The following is a 22311-nucleotide window of genomic DNA, read 5'->3' on the forward strand; positions in this document are numbered from 1 at the left end:
TGTCCTCACCAGTGGACATGTCACATCCCTGGTGGGTAAGCGTCTGCTCAGAAGCAGCAGTGAGGACGGGGAAAGGTGTCAAGGGCCTACTGGGGTCCACTGGCTGTGAATGAGCCCTGGGCATGCCTGCCACCCACCTGCAGCCCAGGCCCCGGGAGCCCACCAGGCTGATGAAGACCTTCTTCTCCTTGTTGTCCCGATTCCCCGGGGAGCCCAGGCTGCCCCGCCCGCCCTGGAGGAGGAATAGGGGCAGGTCACTGGGTGTCCACATGCATGCAAGTGGCCTCTTGAGCTTGTGAGGCCTTCAGAGTCCCCTCCCCAAAGACCACCCCATCCAAACCCCATCACAGGTGGTCCTGGCCCTTACCCCAGATTCTGACACAAACTGATCCACATACTGCCACTTGAGGGGTTCGTCGGGAGAGCTGATGGCAAGGGAAAATAGAAGGGCGGTTGTTAGCAGGAGAGGTTTGAGGGGCCAGGTCCGAAGCCCAGATCTGCTCCATCTGGAGCCTCCAGCCTCCACTGGTCCAGGAACAGAGTGCGTGGTGGGGCCAGCCCCCAGGGCTGCTACCAGGACCCTGAACCCACAGGAAGGGTCTGCCTTCGAGGAGGGGCCTGCTCACCTCTTCACAGGGATCAGGCCGATGTCTGCGGGGGGGAAAAGGCACAGGGGTTAGCATGGCTCCTCTGCCCGCCCTTCCTTCCCCAGGAGCTCGGGACCCCTGCCACCTCCCTCGCCACTGGCACTGAGCCCTGCCCGCTCTGGCCTCACTCACGTCTCACTTTGATGGACACAGTCTTCTTGGTCCGGATAAGGTTGATGACCTCCTCGTGGGTGCAGGAGGAGATGGAATACCCGTTGATCCGAACGATCTCATCCCCTACCTTGGCCACAGAGAGGGAAGGAGCAGCAGGCGGAGGGGATGTCAAGCAGCTGGGTGGGCTCACCGCCAGATGTTCCAGCCGGTCCCCAGAAAAGGGAACCACAGCCATGCTGTCCCCCAGACTAAATCTCTGTGTGCCCCAGTACCTTGTCACAACCAACCCACCTTCCATCAGGCAGAGGGACCCTGGGTCAGGTGGCATTTCCAAGCAGCCTTTCTGCCCCATTTTACAGATGGAGAAACCAAGGTATGGGGGCACGGGCACAGCATGTGGGTGGCAGAGCTGGGAGTAACACTCAGGATGTTGTACCCTCGCTCTGGTGCCCCTTCCACCCCACTGGGGCCCCACCAGGTTCTGGAATCCACGTGAAGGGTGACCCTTCACCCAGCTTTAAGCGGCTCTTGCCCGGACTCTGTCCCGCCTGCCCCTGGGAAGCAGATCACCCATCTCCGTTAGTCACTACAACACTGTGACTGAGGGGGGACCTTCCGTGACTCCTGACCCAAGCGTACATCACTGAGACACACACATGATCTCTGTTTTTCCACTGATGGAAACTTGATGAATGTTTTATCTCTGCCATAGCCCCGACCTCTGAATGCCTATTCTGGGAGCAAGCAAAGAACAGTGCATGAGCACAGGGCTTTGGAATCAGATGTCCTGGGTTCAAATCCCTTCTTTTATTTTTATTAGCTGTGTGATCTTGGGCAAGTCTCCTTAATTCTCTGAACCTCAGTTTTCCTTGTCTGTAAAATGGGGAATACTGTGGTTGCTGTAAGAATTAAGCGAACTTGTCCATGGGAAGCTGGCCGTGCCTGGCACACAGTAAGTGCTCCATAAATGGTTGCGGTTGTTACCACTCGTTGGGCCGGGGCCCTGAATACTCTGTTCAGGTCCCTCTTCTGTGGGCTTAAGCCACTGTGGATTGGCAGACGGGGACTCAGGGGGCTGCGAGGCCAGCCCTGGGTACAGATCCATGGTGAGACTGCCCCTGTGCTGCACACTGCTGCTGGCTCCCCCAGGCACCTCAGCCCTGGGGATCAATTCTAAAGCTCCTCAGTTAATAATCACAGGGCTGGAGGGACCCTCAGACATCAGCTGAAACAGAGGCCCAAGGAAGTGATGTTTTGTCCAAGGTCATACAGGCAGTAGCTGCCAAACAGGAATTGGTCCTGGATGCCCCTTCCCTGTCTGAGGCCAGTGCAGGGCAGCTGGGGGCTTACCTCAAACCACGTGGGCTGACCCTTTGGTGACAGGCTGGAACATATGGGGGACACAAGCTGGACTCCCTGTGGGCCTGGGCAGGGAGGGGCTGGGCACACAGCCTCTTAGGGGTCCTCTAGGGCAACTCCCATCCTCTACAGCTGCAGTCCCCAACCCCCAGGCTGCAGACTGGTACCAGTCTGTGGCCTGCTAGGAACCGGGCTGCACAGCAGGAGGTGAGCGGTGGGCGAGCCGGCAAAGCTTCATCTGTATTTACAGCTGCTCTGTCACTCGCATCACCTCCTGAGCTCCACCTCCTCCCCCGACCTCCCAAGGTCCGTGGAAAAATTGTCTTCCACGAAACTGGTCCCTGATGCCAAAAAAGTTGGGGACTGCTGCTCTATAACACTCCCACAGAGTCACCTTCTCACTACTGCCAGGAACACTCCCCTCCCACTCCTGGACACAGATCTCAATCTTCCTGGGGACCTGACAGGAGTGGAGAGGCTCAAAAAGGCACCATGGGGGGGATTGCTAAAGATTTCTGGGGACATCTAATTTGAGGAGAGAAGCTGGACTAGCTCCTTGCACCTATTTTTTACAACAACCCTGCAGGGTAGGAATTTGTGTCTGTGTTAATCAGATGAGGAAACTGAGGCTCAAAGAGGTGAAGTACCTTGTGCAAGGTCACTCAGCTAGTGAACAGTGCTGTTGCTGGGATTTGAAGTCAGGTATCCCTGGCAGACAAGTGTTGTCTCTTGGGTGTCTAGAAGCACAAGAGAAGGGCACCTGGCCAAGCCTGGCTGCAATTCCCCGTGACCTGCCCTCCTGGATCCTTGCCACCTGTTGGAGCCCACAAGTCCCAAACGAAGGCAAGGATTACTCTGTCCATTTTACAGCTGGCACAGCCAAGGCACAGAGAGTAATTTTCTAGCCCTAGATACACAGCAAGTTGTATAGCACAGGCTGCCCTGTTCCAGGTAGAGGACATAGGTTAAGGCAGGACATTCTTGAAAAAAATCTCAAGTATCTCTAGCAGGGGGACAAGAGCAGAGGGATGGACCCCCAGGACTAGGTCCCATTGGAGGGTCCAACAGCCTCACAGGTCAACTCAGCACAGGGTCGTCCGCCCAGCCAGGCTGCACCTGAAGCTGCCCTCCCCCCCCCCGCCTTCTAGAATTTTCTCCCAGCTGCTCTCAAATATGAGCCCTCCCCAGATAAATGCAAACTCCAGGTCAATGGATGCAGCCATTTTCCCCTAAGCTCCTCGGAGGAAAGTTCTCTGTCTTGCTCCTAAAGGGAACTTGCCCACAACCCCAGTGAGAACGATTCCCACACGGCCCCTGGCTCAGGTTGCGGGATCGACTTTCCTCTCCCTCTCGCCCTGCCTGGAGCCCTGCAAAAGGCCCTTTGTGCTGGGGTCACGACGATGTAACGATCTGAGGGACAGCAGCACAAAGGAGAGATGAACCTGGCAGCCAGAGAAAGGCTCGATAACCCAGAAGCCTGAGAAACAGCCGGGAAGGTAAAACTCTAAGTTCCATCAAAAGGCCCCGATGCTCCCGGCCACGGAGGCACCATTGAGAAACGCTTGTCCTAGGAGGAGAGCTTGCCCTGGAAAAAAAAGGGTCTCAGCTGACGCCAAGAGAGGAGCTCATTATGTTTCTCCTCTGGCTGCGTTTCTGGGCTGGAAAATGTGCCGCAGACGAAAGGAATAATGAAGGGGCTGAAATTTCAGACGCCACCAGCGAGCCGTGAGACAGGGATTTAGAACAAAGCGACGTCTATCAGCTCCCTGTTTCCACCCCCCACTCCACGGTGTCTTGTACCATCAGCCCTCGAGCCCCCTGAAGCCCCCGGCTTGGCAGCCGGATTGGGATGTTGATAACAAACACGCTGGAAGCTCTGGGACGTGGTGGGAAGGCCTCCTTTATCTGCACACCCAAAAACACAGCTCTGGGCTCTGGCAGGAGTGAGACTTGGAGGTCTGCCCATCTCTGCTCAGGCACTGAGGTGTGGGGACCCCAAGTGAGAGGCACCTGGGGCGCCGAAGAGAGATTTCTGGGTGTGGCAGTCAGGAGACCCAGGTTCTAATCCTGGCTCTGCCACTTACTGGCCTCCCAGCCTCTATTAACTCTGTAAACTGGGGATGACGCAGTCAACGCATATAGCGAGCACTGGCTGTGAGCATGTTACCTGCCCGCTACAGGTATTTCTTAAATCCCCCTCTCCCTGTTTACTTAGGAAAATCACAGCATTTATGTGCCAGGCACTGTTATGAGTGCTTTCTAATATTCATTCACTTAGTGCTCAAACAACCTGATGAGGGAGATAGCATTATCATCCTCCCATTTTACAGATGAGAAAACTGAGGCACAGGGTTAAGTCATGTCATCAAAGTCACACAGCTTAATGAGTAACAAAGCCAGGATTTGAACCTGAGTCATCCAACTTCAGAGTCTATGCTCTTACACATCATACCACCCTGGGCTTTCTTTTTCTCTGCTGGGAAAAGGTGACATATCCAAAACTCAAGTGTCTGGACATCACTATGTCCCTCTTCTGGGAAGTAGGGGGGGTGGTGAAGTGCTGCAGCAGCAGCAGCTGGGCGGAGGCAGTGGCCAGGTTCCCAGTTTGACTCAAGAAAACAGGCAATTGTCTGTGGCCTGATTTCTACATGCCTACGAACAGCTGTCGGGATGCGTCAGCCTCGTCCTCCCCTGAAGGCTCAGAGAAGTGAGTGACCACCTCGCACCCCCAGCCTAGTGGATGAGTCAGGGGGGAGGCAGGAAGCCTGAGGTCTTGGCCCCCCACCCCGGACTCTACCCGCTCACCTGGAGCCCGACGCTGTCTGCCTGACCGCCTTTGATCAGGTGGGAGATGAAGAGCCCACAGCCAAACTCGAGACCACCACGCACACTGAGGCCGAGGCCTTCGGGGTGCAGACGGTCCAGACGCACCTCCTTCAGCTTCCTGCCACGGCAGGAGAGGTCGGTGATGGGCCAGCCTGACCTCCAGTCCTGGTGGGAGGGACTCTGTCCATCCCAAGGCCACCTCTCCCACCCCCTGCCTCTAGCCTGGGGGCTCCCTCTGCACCTGGAGCGCCGGGGGGTCAGCTGGTCGTATTCCACCTGGTGCTTCAGCGGGATCAGGGGCCGGATGGCGTCAAATAGAGGCAGGCGGCTGGGCTCATTGATAACCAGCTTCAGGTCTCCCACGAGCACGGCCACGTCCATGGTCCTGCAGAGATGTGGGGAACGCCTGGGACCTCACTCCTGGCCATGACCTCTGGGACCCAGGGATTTCCAGAGGAAGCAGTCCCAGCCTAGGTCCCCCACCCACTGGACCCGGGCCTAGGAATCAAGGAGAACACTCCTGAAAAGCCCAGAGCCCCTAACTCTGGGCCAGGTGCCTCAGACAGCTTTGTTCTCTCATATAAATATCACAAGGAAACCAGTAAGTGGGGGACTGTTAACCCATTTTGCAGATGAAATCAAGCCGGGACTTCAAACTCAGCACTGCCTAGTTCTGAAGTCTGGGGTCTTTCCAGACAGGAAACCTCTGTGTGAGGTGTCGACAGCCCTTCTCATACTCTTATCTCCATGCCGACCTGCTGCTGAGCTCTGTGAATTCTACCCTCACTGTATCTCTCACATGCTTCCTCCTTCACACTGTCCAGACCTTGGCCATCTCCAGCCGTCTGCTGATTTGCTCATCTCATCTAATCTTTTCTAAATGTAAGTCACTCCCCTGCTCACAAGCCTTCGATGGCTCCCTACTACTCAGAGGACATAATCCATTCTTGGCAGGCTCAGGGCCCTCCATGACTTGTCTCCAAGGAACTTCTCAGCCTGTGGCCATTTATGGTCCCTGTGTACCCCAGGTCCTACTCCCCCATCATTACACATCATTCCCCATCCACGCCCTGTGCTTTCACACCTCCACACCTTTGCTGCTCCTAATCCCTCCTCCCAGAACACCCTTCTCTAATATGCTACCTATCAAAATACTACTTATCCTTCAAAGCCTAGCCCAGGCCTCCCTGGTGCTCCTCCCACACCCCTTGCAGTTACAAGTGAAAACTCCTTTCTTCACATTTCTCTGTTAGCTCTACTTAGCAGTTATTGTTTTGTAACTTATATTGGAGTTCTTCGTGTCTGTGGTGTCTCTCCATCTCCCCCCACCAGGCCATGGGTGGATCTTACTCATTCCAGGTCCTGCAGGGTGCCCAGTATAAATGCACACAGAATGAATCAAAAGGCAAGTGGGTGACGAGAGACATCTGGTGCAGGGGCTGAGGCCAGCTGGCCTTTCTTGTTCTGTCCCAACAATCACGCTTGATTGAACCTGTCTGGCTACTTGACAACCTCCCCCATTGGACTGCGAGCAACCCGACGGCAGAAGCCAGGCCGCCTTGCTCATGAGTATACCCCTACCCCCTAGCACAGAGCCAAGTGCAAAGTATGTGTGTAAATATTAATATTAGCCACCATGAGTGAATGGCGTGACCATTTGATTCCCAGGAGCATTGAGCATCTGCCTCCTGAGCTCCCCTGTCTCAGAGCAACCCCTGCCAGGGCTCCCTGAAGACAGGTACGCGAGTGGCCCACAGAGCCAGGGCCGGCACACTTACTGGTGGTACATCCGCAGCACGTCATAGAGATAGTCCTTCTCTGCGTCATTTTCAATCAGAAAATCCACCTGGAAAACCCAAAGGTGGAATTACAGCTCCAAGCCCTGCACCCCACTGCAGACCCCAGGGACGAGAGGCCATCCCGGGGGCCTCTCCAGCATCGCCTTAGGGCTGGGGTTGTGAGGAGAGGAAGGAAGCCACAGGCCAGGCTGCCCCCTGACCCCAGTATATCACACCCATGCAGACCACCCCAGTGTGGCCACAGTTCAGCTGCACATCCAGATGGGGCCAGGCTGAGTCTCCTCCCCACGTGGGGTGATACATGCATATGCACAGGGATGCACACACGTGCATACATGTGAACCCCCGTGTGACAGTGCGACACCACCACGGTAGTGCTGCTGCTCACCCCCAGGGCTGTGTTACCCATGTCCAGAAGAAGCCCATTGTCTTACCTGATGGTGGCTGTAGTGCCGGATAAGTGCTTGCAGAAAGGATTTGGGCCACTCACTCAGATAACACATCCCACCCTCCGGAAGCCCCCAACCACCAAACTCTTCTGTGACGCCAATGCCAAGGGAACTCCACCCTGTCCTGTTCTGGCCTAGGCTGGGCTGGCCCTGAGTTCTGTCCACTAGTCAGCCTCGTGGCCACTCCTTTCCCCTCCCCAGGTCCCTGCACGTCCCCCCAGGAGGAGAGTCGGGTTACATCATTTCAACTTTGCTGACGTCAATGGCTGGGACTCCAAGGTTGGGTTCAGGAGCTGTTTCATTAGCACCTCAGTCCCAGGAGAGCCCTGAATTCCACTCCCTGGGATGCGGGAATCTCTCCCTGTGTGAATCTCTACGCACTGTACCCTTGGCTCTCTCTTCAGCCCGAGGCTTAGTAACAGGGCAAGGTGGAAGCTTGAGGGCTCACTGGGACCCCCTCTCCTTCAGCCTCCAGGCCCAACGGCATGGTCCAGGGCCTCAGCCCTTCACAGAGAGAAACCGCTGCTGGAAGCTGCAAGCTCCCCCGTGACTGGTCCTCAGAGAGGGGCCAGAACAGCCTTATCTCTTTCTGGGGGTATCTCAAGGGTTCTGAAAGACTGGGGGCAGTCTGTCTGTCCCAACACAGAGAGGATCTGCTGGGCCCAGCCCTTGGGATTTCTGGCCTGAGCGGGGGTATAGAATGCAGATTTCTGGCATTGATCTGGCAGTACCCCTGCCCTCTAAGTCAGGCTGAGCACTTCGGTGAAGGTGAGGATGACACAGGAGGCTTGACTCACAGCTCGGGCTTCAGCTGTGCGGAAGTTCACCCCACCTGCTCCAGTGAGGGCAGCGCTGCTTTCCCTACCTCACTGCAAGGGGCTCCCAGCCAGCCAGAAGATGGGGTGGGGTAGAAACATGTGCTCGAGTGGGTGGCACCAAATCATAAGGTGGTAGGCTGGGCTCTTGCACACACCACGTAAGTGGGCATCTCCAAACACTCATCTCTCTGAGCACACAGCCTGGACTCTCTACCCACTCTGCCAGGGCCTGTACGGGAGGGTGGGGGACCTCACTGAAACGTGCCTGGGCTGCCCACATTGGGCTATGACGGAGGAGTCTGAGCACAGAAAAATTCTGAACTCCCCTAGAGCAGGGGCCAGAAATACCTTTACAAATTAGATTATGTCACTTGCTTGCTTAATAGTTCCTTTTTTCACTTGAAACAAAATCCAAATCCAAGCTCCTTACCCTGACTGATCAAAGCCCAACCTCCCCTCCTACCACTCTTCTGGCTACGAGGGCCTGCTTTCAGTTGCTCGCTCAGGCTGACCCCTCTCCAGCCTCAGGGCCTCGGCGTACGCTGTTCCCTCCGTGCACACTGTTCCCTCCACCGGGGTTGCTTCTGCCCTTCCCTGCATGCCTGCCCACCTACCTGGACAGAACCCACTCCCATCCCCCGAGATGTTTTAATGTCTTCATGACATCAATTAGATCAATTACAATTTGTAATTTAAGGCTTTTTTTTTTTTTGTATTGTTTTGTCTGTCGCCTTCATTGGATGGAAAAGCCTCTGAGGGGAAAGATGAGATCTGTTCTGTTCTAAATTCCTTGTGCCTAACACATAGTTAGTGCTTAATAAATGAATATTGAGTGAATCTGTCTCCCTGCCTCTTGGTGTCCCCACACAGTTCAGGTGGGAGGAAGGTAACCGTGGGAACAGAAGGGGAAGGGAAAGGGTGTTCCCCAGCGAGTCCCCAGGAGCCCCCATGAGGGGGCAGCAGGAGCCTTTCGTGGGCTTTATTCCATTGTTTACTGCACCAGCCCTGTGAGGCAGATATTCTTAAACCATTTCGCAGATGAAATGGAGGATCAGAGAAGTGAACTCACCCAAGGCCCCACAGCTAATAAGCAGAGCTAAGATTTGAACCCCGGTTTGACTCCAAAGCCGATGCCCTTTCTGCTACACCATGTCCATTTGGTGTGACTCACGCCTTCCAGGGGAAAATAACTCCCAGGGCCCCTTCAAGCCAAAATTTCAGACCTCTTGCTTTGAAGTTCTTCCTTATCTCTAATCCCCATCTCTGTCCTCTGTGCTGTTAAGAAAACCCTTTTGGCTTGGTCTGTAATGAGCAAGAAAACAGAACACCTTTGGAATGACTCTTTGAACCCAAATGTTCTGCTTTCTAAGGGGAGCGTAAAAATTCCATGTGCTTTGGCTGGAGTGAGGATAGCCCTGACCAAAGGGCTTCTAGCCTAATTTTAGCAAAGGCGGTGACACGAGCAGGAAGGTCTCATTGGCTGAGGCCTCAGGACTGAAGTCCTCTCCCATCCCTCCTTGCAGAACTGCATCCTGCTGCACCATTAGGTTTAAGTAGAGAGGGACCGTGCTCTGGAGAACGTGTTTATTGTGCGCTAGGTAGAAAGCTGGAGTAGAAGACTAAGGGAATTTGCAAGGGTCTAAGATTCTGTTCTACTTTCCCTGGGCCAAGCACAGACCATGTGGAGATGTTCCGTGGGTTCCCAGGCCCCGGCCCTGTGGGCAGCCCTCCAGCACTGACCACTGCAGGCAGAGGCCCCACCTAGAAGTCACATCCTACCGGGCTCCTCCTGAGGCAGCCGCAGGGTTCAGCTCTTCAGCCTCACGTCCCCCGACTCTCACCGGTGAGGTCACCCAAACCCTGTTTTCAGTCCTGCCCTTGCCTGTTTCTCCAGGCCATCTCCACATCCCAAGTGGGACTCGGGCTGCAGCCCAACAGACCCTTCCCCGACACACTGGAATCTCCTGTCCTCACTCAGAACATCCCGTCTGTCTCCATGTCTGACTTGGCCATTGAGAGTATTCTCTATACACCATAACAGCTGGGAACGTAGATCCGGTTTATGTGGAATGCTCTTTCAATATGAATCTAAGTGATACATCATCAAAAACTTGAAAAATGGCTTTTACGCAGAAGATCCTGCAAATGGGGCGATCATTCCCCACCCAGAAATGTCTCCAAGAGACTCAGAGATGACAGCACTGCTCTGTTCTCTGACCATAACCGACTGAAAACACACACTCACACCTCACTCTTCAGGTGTTAAAAGGCACCAGGAAAGAAAACTGAGGAAGATGGAAGTTTCTCTGGAAGCCTGAACATTCAGTAACAATAGTACCACTATTCAAATTACTTTCTAAATATTTTAAAAAATTATGTAGTGTCCTTTCCTCCTGGAATTCTGCCTAGCACCAGTCCAAGGATCAGCTTTGTGGAGGCCCTGCTTGTAGGGTGCTTTGTACAATGCTCCCAATGCCCGGAGCTCAGGTGCACATAAAGCGCCTGGCACACAGTAGGTCTTCCACACTCCTTTCTTCCCTCCCCTCATCTGTGCTCTTCGTTCCCTGTGGTACCCAGCACCCTGAGGTGCACACACTGCACGCTGCTCATTGGTGTCTGTTGGACAATGAATGAACTCCATCTGCTCTAGTCTAGCACCTTCCTTCTGCCCTCTGGACCCACTCCTGGGTCACCACCTTCCCATCACTCCTCAGCACACATCTGCTGCAGCCTCCTGGATCTGTTCCCTCCTAGTTCACTTCCAGCTCATCAGCAAGGAGTAGGTCCCAGGTACTACATATATGCAAGATGGGCCGTCCTCCCGTCTGAACCTTGCCTTCATCCCAGGTGAGGTTCAAGTCACCTCTTTAAGAGTTTTTCCTGACTGTGGCAGCCCACAGCCTCCTCACCTGCCTCGCGGTCTGGCTCACTTATTCAGGCCAAACTCTGCTTACTGACTGTCCAAAGCATCTGAGGAATGTTACATGTATTATCTTTAACCTCCTAACAATCCTGAGGTGGGTATTATACTATTATTCCCATTTCACAGATGAGGAAATAGAGGCTCAGAGAAGTTGCAGAGCTGAGACTTCAACCTATGCCTGCTGACTCCAAAACCTCTGCTTGTTTTCAAACCACTGCATGGTCTCCACTTACCATATATAACGTTTTTGTATGCACTTGTCCAATACACATTTATTGAGCACCAACTGCATGCAAGACATCAGTCTTCTTTCTCCAACTAGATTTAGACAACTTTTCTTTTTCTTAGACCCCTCCTGATATTGGCTACAAATAACTGTTGGGGGGACAACACCCTCACCCCCACCCAGCATTAGCATTCTCTGCCTGGTGCTCAGCTGGGACTGTGCTCAGCTGGGACTGTGTGGGATCTGCACCTCCACCCTCATGATCTTCAGGCCCCTTGTCTGGGGCATTGGTGGCAAAATCTGGATTTGGATGTGGGGCCCTCGTTAGTTAGTCTCATCTCCTGGTATTCCTCCATGTGGGCTGGCCCTTCAGGACAGCTGCACAGGGGAACCCACAACATTTAACTCATGCAAATTCAACTTTAGGTGTGCAGAAGCCAAAGAAGGAGAAAGAGAGCAAGAACAACTTAAATAATGCATGTTGTTCCACTCGAAGACTCCTGCGGCTGTTACTGGGGTTAAATGAGTGAATATACGTAAAGCACATACGACACTGCCCGGCACGTTTCAAGGGCTCCAACATGTGTGCTAGATCTTTTCCTTTTGGGCCTCCAGTCTTCTCCACCCTGCCCTTTGTCTGCGAGTGGGGTGTCTCTGCTTGGGCTCCCATGCCCCCTGGCGTCCTGCTGTGCTCAGCCAGTGGGAAGCAGCTGAGAGGGTGCCAGGAGAAAGGCAGTGGGGCTCTCAGTCCCTGGCAGGTTCCCTCAGCCTGGGCTGCAGGTCCTGTCTGGGTCTCTCACCTGTGTGCTGACCCCCTCCCCCGGCCCCCTGCAGCAGGCGCCAGGTGGTGTGCCCTTCTCTACACAGGCCCTTCATCAAGCTCACGTGGTTTCCCCTTTGGGTGCGTGGCTGGTGTGAAATATTAGTCGTTAGCAATGGTGGTCTCAGCACCATTGCCTCCCTGGGGACGCTTCTGTACCTTCAAGACTCACCTCACATGTCACCTCCTGTTGGTCAACTTTCCTCAGGCTCCACCACAAAGCCTGTCATGTCATTCTCTGTGCACACAACAGCACTTTGTCCCCACCTTTGCCATGGGCCTCACTGGGTTGTGTTGGGACTTTCTGTCTTTACCTTCCCGTTCCCCCACAAACCGGTGTGTGGCCCAGATACAGACCTGGGGTGGGAGTGTGGGGGTGGAGCCAACAAACCCCTTCCCCAACTGGGCCTGCACCTCTCTGTACCTCAGTGTCCCTACCTGTAAAACGGGGATAAAGTTGTTTTTTTATAGGCCAGTGTCATGGAAGACAATTTTTCCACGGACTGGCAATGGAGGGTGGGGTGTCATGGGGGGGGGATGTGGTGTGGAGCTCAGCAGTGATGAGAGGCCCGTTTCCTAACAGGCCACACACCGGTAATAGGCTGCGTGCGGCTGGGGCTTGGGGACTACAGGTCTCATGGACATCTCAAACTCAAAATATTCAAAATGGAATTCTTGGTTTCCACTACTTCCTGCTCTGTCCCCACCAAACTGCTGCTCCCAAAATGTGGATTTACCCTGGACGCCTCTCTCTCCACACCCACAGCCAACCCATCAGCAAAGCTGTCAGTCTCTCCTTTCACATGTATCCTGAGTCTCACCTGTTCTCTCTGTAGTCCAAGCCCCATCTCTGGCCTGGGCTACTTCAGGAGCCTCCTGACTGGGGTCCCCCTCCACCCTTGGCCTTCTCAGTCAGGTCTCCACCGGGCAGCCAGAGCAATCCCTTTGAAATGTAAATCAGTCACTTCCCCCTGCTGGCCTCTCATCACCCTTAGAACAAAACCCAAGGTCCTGACCATGGCCTAAAAGGCCCCCACCACCCCTCTGTTATGTTTCCCACTGGCCTTCCCTCCACAGTTCCTCTCAGACACACTGTCCTACCAGCTGTTCCCAAACAGGCAAGCACATGCTTGCCCCAGGGCCTTTAAGGTTGCTGTTCCTCCTTCCCAGGATGCTGTTCCACGTATATCCCTGTGGGCCCTGCCCTCGCTTCTTCCAGGACTCTGCTCAAATGTCCCGTCTTTAGAGAGGCCTTCCTGACTACCCTGCAGAAACCACCACCTCATTGCTTCTCGGCCTTTTGGCTAAGATCAAGCGTGTAGAAAGCACCACCTCGCTACTCCCTATCTTCTCACCTCAGTTTGTTTTCTTCATAGTATCTATCACTACTCCGCATTATACAATACTTTTTTTCTTGGTTCACTTGTTAACTGCCTGTCTTCCCCACTAGAATGTGCTCTCTAATAGTGCAGGGGCTTTGTTTTGTTTTTCAATGCTTAGAGAACCACCTGGCACATATTAAGAGCTCAGTCAATATCTATTGCATGTATGAATGAATGAATGAATGACTGGCAAATTCCTAGAAGGCAGGAGCTCTTTCTGACCTTCCTATTCATTCCACTCCACTCCCAGATGCCTGGCCTCCAGCAGGGTACACCACAGATACTCATATGCGCATGATTGCTGAAGGGGCAATAAACACTTCGTGAGCAAATGAGTAACCAAGTTCCTGCAACATGCAGGTGCTGTGAGGAGGAACAGTCTTCCTGTGGAAAGCTTGTTCTCCAAGGCAGAAAACTTAGTGTCTGACTGTGTCCTGTCCACCCCCCATCCTGGCCCGAGGCTGTGACTTGTTACTGGAAGGGCATGCAAATGCTGCATGTGGCCTTGGGGTAACTGCACAAGCGCAGAGGAGCAGAGGCCTGGAGCCCGATGGCTCATACAACAGGACACTCTGCAGGTCTCGGCTGGGAGCAGAGGGGTTACTACAGGCTCAGAGCAGCCAGGCTTTGAATTCCTATTTAATCCTAACTGTCTTGTGAGGTAAACACTAGGAGGAAACTAAACCGCAGAGAGATTCAGTGGCTCGCCCAAGGTCTCACTGACAGTGACAGGGTTGAGATCTGACTCTAGTTCTGCCAACCGCAGATAATAAGGAATAGCAGTGGACATTTGTTGAGGACTCCCTATGTGCCAAGGTCTATTCAGGTTCCCTACATACATGTAGCTCTCACTCAGTGCTCACAATGACCTTTTAAGTTAAATACTGTCATCTGCATTTCACAAATTAGAGAACTGAGGCACAGAGAGATTAAGTAACTTGCTTAAGGTCACACAGCACTTTCCATTATAACACAGTACCTTAAATGCTACCTCCAACAACCAAGGATTTAGATTATAAACATTCTGCAAGGGAAAATTTGCTCCAAAACACTACAGAAGGGACCTCTAGAAAGCAAACTGCAAGGTATGGATTCCACCCAGCGTGTTGTGTGCTCTGTCTCTATCCTCTGCTGCTTCATCCTCTCTCCCCAGCCCCTGGGTGATCCTCGGCCTGGGAGGGGAAGGCTGCTGTGGTCTCCAAGGCAGCAGGGCACAAAGTCCAGCCCAGGCCTTGCACAGAGTGGCACCCGCCCTGCCTGCGCATAGGGGCATTAATAGGTAATGACTTGCGATGACAAAGAGCAGGGCAGAGGAAACATGGCGGTCCGAGGCCCTTTGTAGCCTGCAGGGCCTGAAGAGGAGGAACAGGGACGAACCCTGGGGCTGAGTCAGACACCAAGGACCCTGAGGTGATTCTTGCAAAAGAGGCAGAGTAGATACTTCATAGGGAGAAGGGAAAAGAAGACTGACATTACTTTCAGCCCAGGGAAAGGAAAGTGAAATTCGAGCCTGAGTCTTGGGGTGCGGGACGGGAGCTTGAGCTGCTTAGAAGTGGGTTGCCTGAAATTTACACCCACCAAATGTCCTCCGAGGCTGAAATATCTCCCCACACGTCCCTTTGCAACAGGATGCACTGGTCGACACTGTCACATGCGTTCCTTGATATTTTCGAGCCCCCAAACTCCTGCTGAACTTCCAGCCATCTCTCATCCCTGGGAGCAGGATCGGGGGTGCCCCAGGCCTTGTTTTCAGGAGATTTCTGCCAGTATGAGCTGTCCCACTTCGTGCCCCTACCAAACCTTGGTCCCAACAATTATCACCCAGCCATGGGTAATTTACTAATGTAGGGTCTGCCTCTCACTCATACCACCAGCAATTTGAGGGCACACACTGGGTCTGGCACAGAGTGGATGCTCAAAATGTGTTCATTAAACAAATTATTGATCCCCAGCCCCTGGCCCCAAGCCCCTTGCCCTTACCCCCTGTGGCCCCCACATTGGCTGGCTCTTTGGTCTCCTTTGGGCCTCTCTTCAGGAAGGAAGGGGTTAAGCACCCTGACCCTGCCTGCCTGAGCTTAGCCTCTCAGACCTAGACAGGGGTTTGGCTTGGTCTAAAGATACTGCCCCTGGGGGCTTTGGGAGAGCCTCGGTTAGACATTTGCCTACCCCTGAGGCAGGGCCTGTGGGTAGCTCTAGACACCCTGGCTTCTCCCCCAGACCCTGAGGCATCTTCAGCCCTGGTGGGGAGGTCCACTGGGTCTCCTCAGTGGCCCTCTCTGGCCTCAGGGCCTCAGCATATTCTGCACAGCTTTGGGAATAGTTCTGGAAGTGCCCTGGGTAAAATCCAGCAGCTTCCAGTGATGGTCTTTGAGGATCCCAGGCCACCAATGAGGCCCCTCACTGGGATGCACCAGTGTAGATGAGGCTCTGCCTTAAGCATCTGGCTGGCCAGAGCCCAGCTCCCCACACGCCCCCCCCCCCGCCCCCGATCTGCTGCCTGTCTCCCCCTGCCCCCTGGCCAGTGCCAGTTCCGCAGCCACTTCTATGGCCCTGGGAAATGCCCTCAGGCAGGTAGGGGGCTCCCTGAAATGCTTCCAGCTCTTGTTTGGGGTCAAAGGGCAGAGAAAGACATCCAGTGTCCCTACCCTCAATCCTCACCTCTCAGATACTGCCCCAGACTCCCTCCCACATGCTTCAATAGTCCTGAGCTGGCAGCACGAGGAGAGAGGGGCATTTGCCACGCTGAGACATTCAGAGAAGTGGCCTGTCTCCAGCCAAGGCTGGAAGGAATTCCAACCCCAGAGGCTTCCCAGCCCCTGGAGGGCAGAAGGAGAAAGGACACTTTCAACAGATCTATCAGTTTAGCAGCCCCCACACTTGGAGTCCCAGTGTCCCCTCCCTCATGTTACTGGGGATCCCTGCGGTCAGCCAAACCACCCTCCGGTGTCCCAGCCCACCCAGAGCCATGAGGCCGGGCGGGAAAAGGGAAGGGTAGCGCCAGCGTGTCCATTCCCCACCCACCCCGCCCAGGATCCCGGAGTCCCCGAAGCCTGGGGCGCCCCCCGCAGCTCTGACCTTGTGCCGGAATTCTCGGGCCACCTTTCGGTCCATGGCTGGGCCAGATGGAGCCCGCGTCGTCACACGACCCGCTACTTCGCGTGCCGGCTGCCCGGACCTGGCAGCAGCTGCGACAGCTACCAGCCCGAGCCGCCTTCGGAACTGGGGGCGGGGCCTGGGCTCTGTGGGGGCGGGGCCTGGGCGGGGCGGGGCCGCTGCCGGCGGGGCAGCTGCGAGGCAGGAAGACACCTGAGCAGAATCCTTGCCTCCCACTGAAGCAGCAGGAGGAAGTGCTGGTGGTGGCAGTAGTTGGGCTCTAGGCTGGTCTTGCTCTTGGAGTGGTCCCCAAAACTCATGCAGTTGAGGAAGAGGATCGTGGAGACGTGGGGAGGAGGTTTGGGACATTTTTGTGGGGGCTGGAATGTGGAGGTCGCGAGGCTCTTCACGTGAGTGATTAGGGGGTGGGGTAATCTAGGCAATTTTCTCTGGGTACACAAGTAGAGGCCCATCCGCCCTCCTGAGGCTGTCAGCCCTTGCCACGCATCTCACCTTCAGCGTGCATTCCATCGTGGCCTTCTCCCACTGGGGAAGAAATCAGTTCTTGATCTGTGAATTCCTTGGGGGCAGGGCTGGGTCTCCCTGTGCTCTGCAGGGGCCTGAACCAGTGTGTGGGAGTGTCCCCTTCAACCAACTTCCTCTCTCACCTTCCCTAGCACCCCCCCAAACAAAACAAAACAAAACCCAAACCCAGCCCACTCACACACATCCACCAAAGCGTGGAAGAGCCTGGCAGTGACATCCTGATCTACGGCTGACCTTTACCCAGGGCCCAGACCCTCTGATTCATTTGATTCAATTCAGCCAATGTTTGCTTAGCTCCTAGGTCTAGTGCTGGATGCAAAGACAGTGATGAACCAGGCCTGGGACAGACTGAGAGTTTCCCAGCCAGGAGAGGGGTGATAAAAACATGTGGATGATGGAGGGGCTTTAACTGTAGAGCAGGTGTCTAAACTTAACCCAGGGTAGGCACCTCACCCCTTTGCACCATGTCAGGGGCATCGGCAAGGAGATGGACAGCAGCCCACGTCAGGTAACCACTTACAATGGTAAATTCAGGGGTGCCTAAAGACTCCCTCTCTGCATCCCTCCCCCAATAGCTGAAGTTTTGCAAACAGGCTATTCTTATTTAGGATAAATTATTGCCTAGTTTAAGATGTAAATCACTCCTGGAGAAAAACCTTAAAATATTATCTATGTTCTCATCATAGCACTAACTATTAAGTCAAGAGAAAGACTTGTGGGACTTTCAATGGTCCAGAAAAGACACCACAAAATATATCCACCTCCAACTTACTTCATTGATTCTCTACATTAAAAAAATATGTTCTCTGGCTGTTTATTTCATGTTTAGAATCCGGGAAGATAAGGGTGAATGTCCTTACCCAGGGGAATGCAGTCCACTGGCCACCCCAATCCTTTTTTAACATGACCATCTCCCTGCCAGAGACTCCCTCCATCTTAAAATGCTCCCTTCCTAGTTCTGAGGACAGCACTGAGTTTTGGCTCTCCTCTCCCATGAATGTTCTTTTCTAAGCTTCTGCTGAGACATCGTGCCTTCACCCATTCCTTAACAAGGGTTCCTTAAGGTTCCATCCTTGGCTCTCTCCTCTTCACCTTCCCATCTATGCCCGTGGCTTCCTCCTGCGTGAGGATAGCTATGTGTGCTTTACTTACCACAATATGCCTGGAACAGTGCGTGGCACGGAATAGATGCTCAACAAATTTGTTGAATGGATGAATGAATAAATGCACCACAGATCTGTACTCCTGCCCAGGGGTCTCCTGGGGCCAATATCATCACCACCATCGTAATTATCTGCAAGGCCTGGCATCTAATGGGTGTCCCCTAAGTGTTGGCCAAGTGAATGATATACAGGCTCCCAAGTCTCTCAATCCCACCTTTTCACCATTTTAAAATTCCTCCCAGGCAGAGAGTGTATCTTGTTAACAAAATTAAAGTTGTTTTTATTAAAGTGTGGCCTTAATGGGGGAAATAACATAGGAGTATGAGGCACTTCTGTCATTCAGTAAACATTTCCTGAGCTGGGGCCTGAGCTGGTGTTGGGCAGTCAGAGGACTAAGGCGTGAGCCATTCCTAGAGGTGCTCAAAACTGGTCATAGGGTGGGGATTTGGGGGCCCAGGTGGAACTGTAGTAGGGAGTGGTGGAAGCACAGGCTAGGACGCTGCAGGTCGGAGCCCTGGCTCTCCTACTGCCCACTGAGTGGCATGTCCCAGGGCTTCAGTGTGGCCCTCTGGAAGAACAAAGGGTAGGGCTAGACTCACCAGCATCTTGGGTCTCTGGTGTAGGGGCTTGCCGGACCCAGGTAAGGGGAGCGGGGAGGGAGGTGTTGAGTGATCTGAATTCAGCCTCCTCTGGGAGGGGTAGCCCCAGGCCAAGAAGGGCAAAGACTGGGCCATTGCCTGGCGCCTAAGTTATGATAGCTGGGCAGTCCTGTCGCTCTAGCTCTGGGAGGAGCCAATCGCCTGGGAGGAGGGGCCAAGGGAGCCCTGGGGCATGAGAGCGAGAGGGACCACAGCCCGCAGCAGAGTAGAGGTGTGACCCTGCCTTGGCGGGGAGAGGCATCTCGGGAGGCTGGCCTTACGCTCAGGCTCCCCAGTCCCGCGCGCCCCAATGGGAGCCCCAGCGCCCGCACTCTGCTGGCTGCTTGCTTGCGTCTGGCTGTCCCGGGGTGAGCCGGCAGGGGAGTCCCTGCGGGTGCAGCGTCTCGGTGAGAGGGGTGTGGGCTCAGGGAGGTCAGGGGTTGGGGGAACGGGCCTAGGCAGGATGGAGAGGGAGGAAAAAAAAAATGGTCTGAAAGAGGGCAGAGGGACACTGAGGGGAAGATTGGGGAGGGGGACAAGGAAGGCAAGAGATGCAAGCCTGCAACCACCAGGGGAAAGAGTCCTGAGCAGGGCAGAGTGGAAGACACCCAAGATGTGAAACTGCAAAGAACGGGGACCCAAGGAATGAGAGCAAAGAGGGAGCCGCTTGCGGAAGAAGGCTCACCAGCGAGGGGGAGAAAGGATTTGAGAAGGCTGCAAGGAGAGAGAACGGGGGAATGTGGGTGATGTGGGAGAGGCTTCCTAGCAGCTGGGGGACGGGGGTGGGAGATCCCAACAAAGGGGGGCCAGGCTTGAGTGGAGAATAATCCCCCCCCCAGCCGCAGCACCCACACCATGGGGCAGTGCAGAGCTGCAGCCAGAGCCCACCAGGGAAGCCAGGTGAGTAGGTGTGCTCTTGCGGCTGCCCCACCCCCTGCTTTCATCTCTATTCCTAGCGAGGGTGACCCTAGGGATTTAGCATGTAGAGTGGGGCGGGCCAGGGGGTGGTGGGGAGGCATGACCCATTCCTAGTCCCCCCAACCCCACCCATGCCTGACTTTTTTCTCATCCAGCAGCAGCCACCAGGAGGTGACCCTTACTGTAGGGGACGCTACATCGGTGATGGGAGGCAAGATAAAGGGAGGCCAGGTAAGGGGAAGCCTGGAGAATGAGGCTTTGTTGGGCAGGGACTTACTTCTGTCCAGGTGTGGGGCTGGCACAGAGCTCCATAGGTTCCAGGAGGGCTGTTTCTGGAGTTATACAGGTTGCCAGTGTGTGTCTGAGGTGTGCAAATTCATAGAATAGTTCTATTCCCACTTTCCTAATCTCTTGGGGCCCTGTAGCCAGCTTATTTTTTTTCCCCAGGAGAGATGGGCACCAAGGCCCTTTCAGGAGACAGCCGAGCGCTCCCTCCCCCAGGTGAAAGTAGGAAGATGAGAGTTTAGGAGAGTGGAGTTCTCTTGTCCCCAGGCCTGGCCTGTGAAAGGCCCTGGACCCTGTTAGAGGCCCCCTCCATCCCCTGAGCAGAGCCCTCAGAATGCTGTCCCCAGAGGCGACACAAAGATGGGGCCACCTGGTGGAGGGTGCAAGGAAGGACTGGTTGAGAAGCAGAGCCCTGCATGTGCTTCTATCCTTTGAGTCTTAACCATCCCCTGCCTTTCCTCCCAGGATCCTTTGTCCTCATGAGAGAAGTGGCAGTTTTGTTTTCTCCCTTTGTCAAACTTGTTTGGTCTCTGAATCAGGTGACTCAGGTTCTCTTTCTAATCCTGGCCTGCATTTGTTGCTTTCTTTGTATAACCACAGACATGTTCCAAATTCTACCCACCGGGTCCCCCACAGCAGATTGTGCCCCTGTGATCCGCTCTGGGCAGCCCCTTGAGCCAGCAGGTTGGGGAGCATCCTTTATGTTAATAATAGCGATGAGTCCCAACTGCCTGCCATTGGAAATAGATAGGAAGGCCCCAAGGTTGGGGGAGGTAGGATGAGGTGGGCATGCTTCTTCTCTAACGTGGATTTCCTGGGTCTTTTACTTCTCATCAGCCCGTTCTTCCAGGTCCCAAGTTTTAGAAACAGTCAGATACAGTTTGAGTTGAGAGGTAATGTAGTTATTCTTTTTATAGATAGGGAAACTGAGGTAGGTGGAAGACTTGCCGGTGCCCCACAATGAGCAGGTGGAGCCAAGTCTGTCCCTTGCAGAGCCAGACCTGTCCCTCTGCACTATGAATGCCCACAGGACTCCAGGAATCCCTGCGTTTTAGTGGGGGAAACGATCCTTATCCAACACCTCATTCCCCAGCGGGCTTCCTTCCTTGCTGGTTTCCAGGGTAAGCAACCCCTGCTTTTCCTTGGGGAGGGGTCACAAGTGTCCAGACCAGGCGACCCAGGCAGGTTTCTCACATGACTCCCTAGAGCAACAGGGAGTGAGAATGGCCTCCCTCTAAGGCGGCTGAAGTGGAGGTGAGGGAACAGAGGCCCATGTACCAGGGACACTTTGAGGGCTCCTCTCTGGAATGCCCTCATCAGTAAGGAAGTGGATGTGGGTCCCAGACCAGTGGACAACCAGCCTTCGTCTCAGCACTGCCCCACCCCTACAGAGATCAGCCATTCTCTAGAGAAGGGTTGCTGTGGACAAGGGGGTCCATGAACTTGGATGGGAAAAAAATGCATTGTTATTTATAGGAACCTCAATCCAACAGAGATTTAGCATCCCTTTTAGTTATTACCACAGTCTACAAACCATAGGAGCATTAGCAGTGTCTGTGACTGTCAGCAACAGAAATCACAGATATTTTCCTTATCACCTTATAGTTGTTGATATCTCAATATATCATTTTGGCTAGTTGCTACTTCGAAATTTTGGCAGTGGTGAGGCCTGCTGCTAGATCTTGTGATTTAACATGTTAATAAAGAAGCACAAATATTACTAAAATAACACATTTTTATAAAATATATTCATGATGATATTGCAGTGCAATTGATTTCCTCTGTAATATTATGTTTCATTTTATGTATTTAAAAATGCTATTCTGAGAAGGTGTCCACATGGGCTTCACTAGATCATCAAAGAGGTTCATGGCATAAAGGTGATTAAGAACTCATGACTGATCCTGAAGACGAATCATTTGGACAGGACTTAAAGAAAATGGCTTTGACTCTTTGCAGCGCAGGCTGTCTTATCCTCAGAGCATGAATCTCAGAGGCTGCATCTGAGCCGGGGGTGACAAGTGCAGACAGGAAGACAGTTTAATTACAGCTCTCTATGCCTGGGGGACGATGGTGGCGACCTGGCCTCTCCTGTTTCCGTGGGCTCTGAGGACCCATGAGATAGATGACGCCTGGGGCCGGGAGCACCAGGAGCCAGGGGCCACAGTGGGGTGGGGACCCTGAAACCTGGCGAAGGATGTCAGCAGGACAGTGAAGAGGAAGGGCGTGGCGTCAGGGGATGAGGTAGACAGACCTCACCTGCCACGGACTGGCGAAGAGCTGGGCTTGGGCCCCAGGGACCAGG

At 54.0% G+C, this 22311-nt stretch overlaps 2 protein-coding genes across 5 annotated transcripts in view; one reads left to right on the plus strand and one right to left on the minus strand.

Moving 5' to 3' along the window:
* Positions 1-16584, minus strand: part of USH1C (USH1 protein network component harmonin) — a 47342-nt gene extending 30758 nt beyond the window's left edge. For 3 of the 4 annotated variants that reach the window (XM_045557622.1, XM_045557618.1, XM_045557619.1), the window contains exons 1-8: positions 16439-16562; positions 6725-6792; positions 5188-5331; positions 4926-5064; positions 780-888; positions 627-651; positions 368-425; positions 138-232 (exon numbers count right to left, since the gene is read on the minus strand). In XM_045557622.1, coding sequence (XP_045413578.1) covers positions 138-232; positions 368-425; positions 627-651; positions 780-888; positions 4926-5064; positions 5188-5331; positions 6725-6792; positions 16439-16474 — 674 coding nt within the window. In that variant the 5' untranslated portion in view covers positions 16475-16562. Of the gene's footprint in view, positions 1-137; positions 233-367; positions 426-626; positions 652-779; positions 889-4925; positions 5065-5187; positions 5332-6724; positions 6793-16438 lie in introns of all 4 variants that reach the window. The other variant, XM_045557621.1, reaches the window with a different exon arrangement.
* Positions 16585-19113: 2529 nt separating this feature from the next.
* OTOG (otogelin) overlaps positions 19114-22311 on the plus strand; it is an 83364-nt gene continuing 80166 nt past the window's right edge. Inside the window, exons 1-3 of the mRNA XM_045557623.1 lie at positions 19114-19210; positions 19643-19703; positions 19877-19952. Of these exons, the coding sequence (XP_045413579.1) occupies positions 19114-19210; positions 19643-19703; positions 19877-19952 (234 nt within the window). The remainder of the gene's footprint in view (positions 19211-19642; positions 19704-19876; positions 19953-22311) is intronic.

This window comes from Lemur catta, chromosome 7 (assembly GCF_020740605.2).
Source record: "Lemur catta isolate mLemCat1 chromosome 7, mLemCat1.pri, whole genome shotgun sequence".
Classification (NCBI taxonomy): domain Eukaryota; kingdom Metazoa; phylum Chordata; class Mammalia; order Primates; family Lemuridae; genus Lemur; species Lemur catta.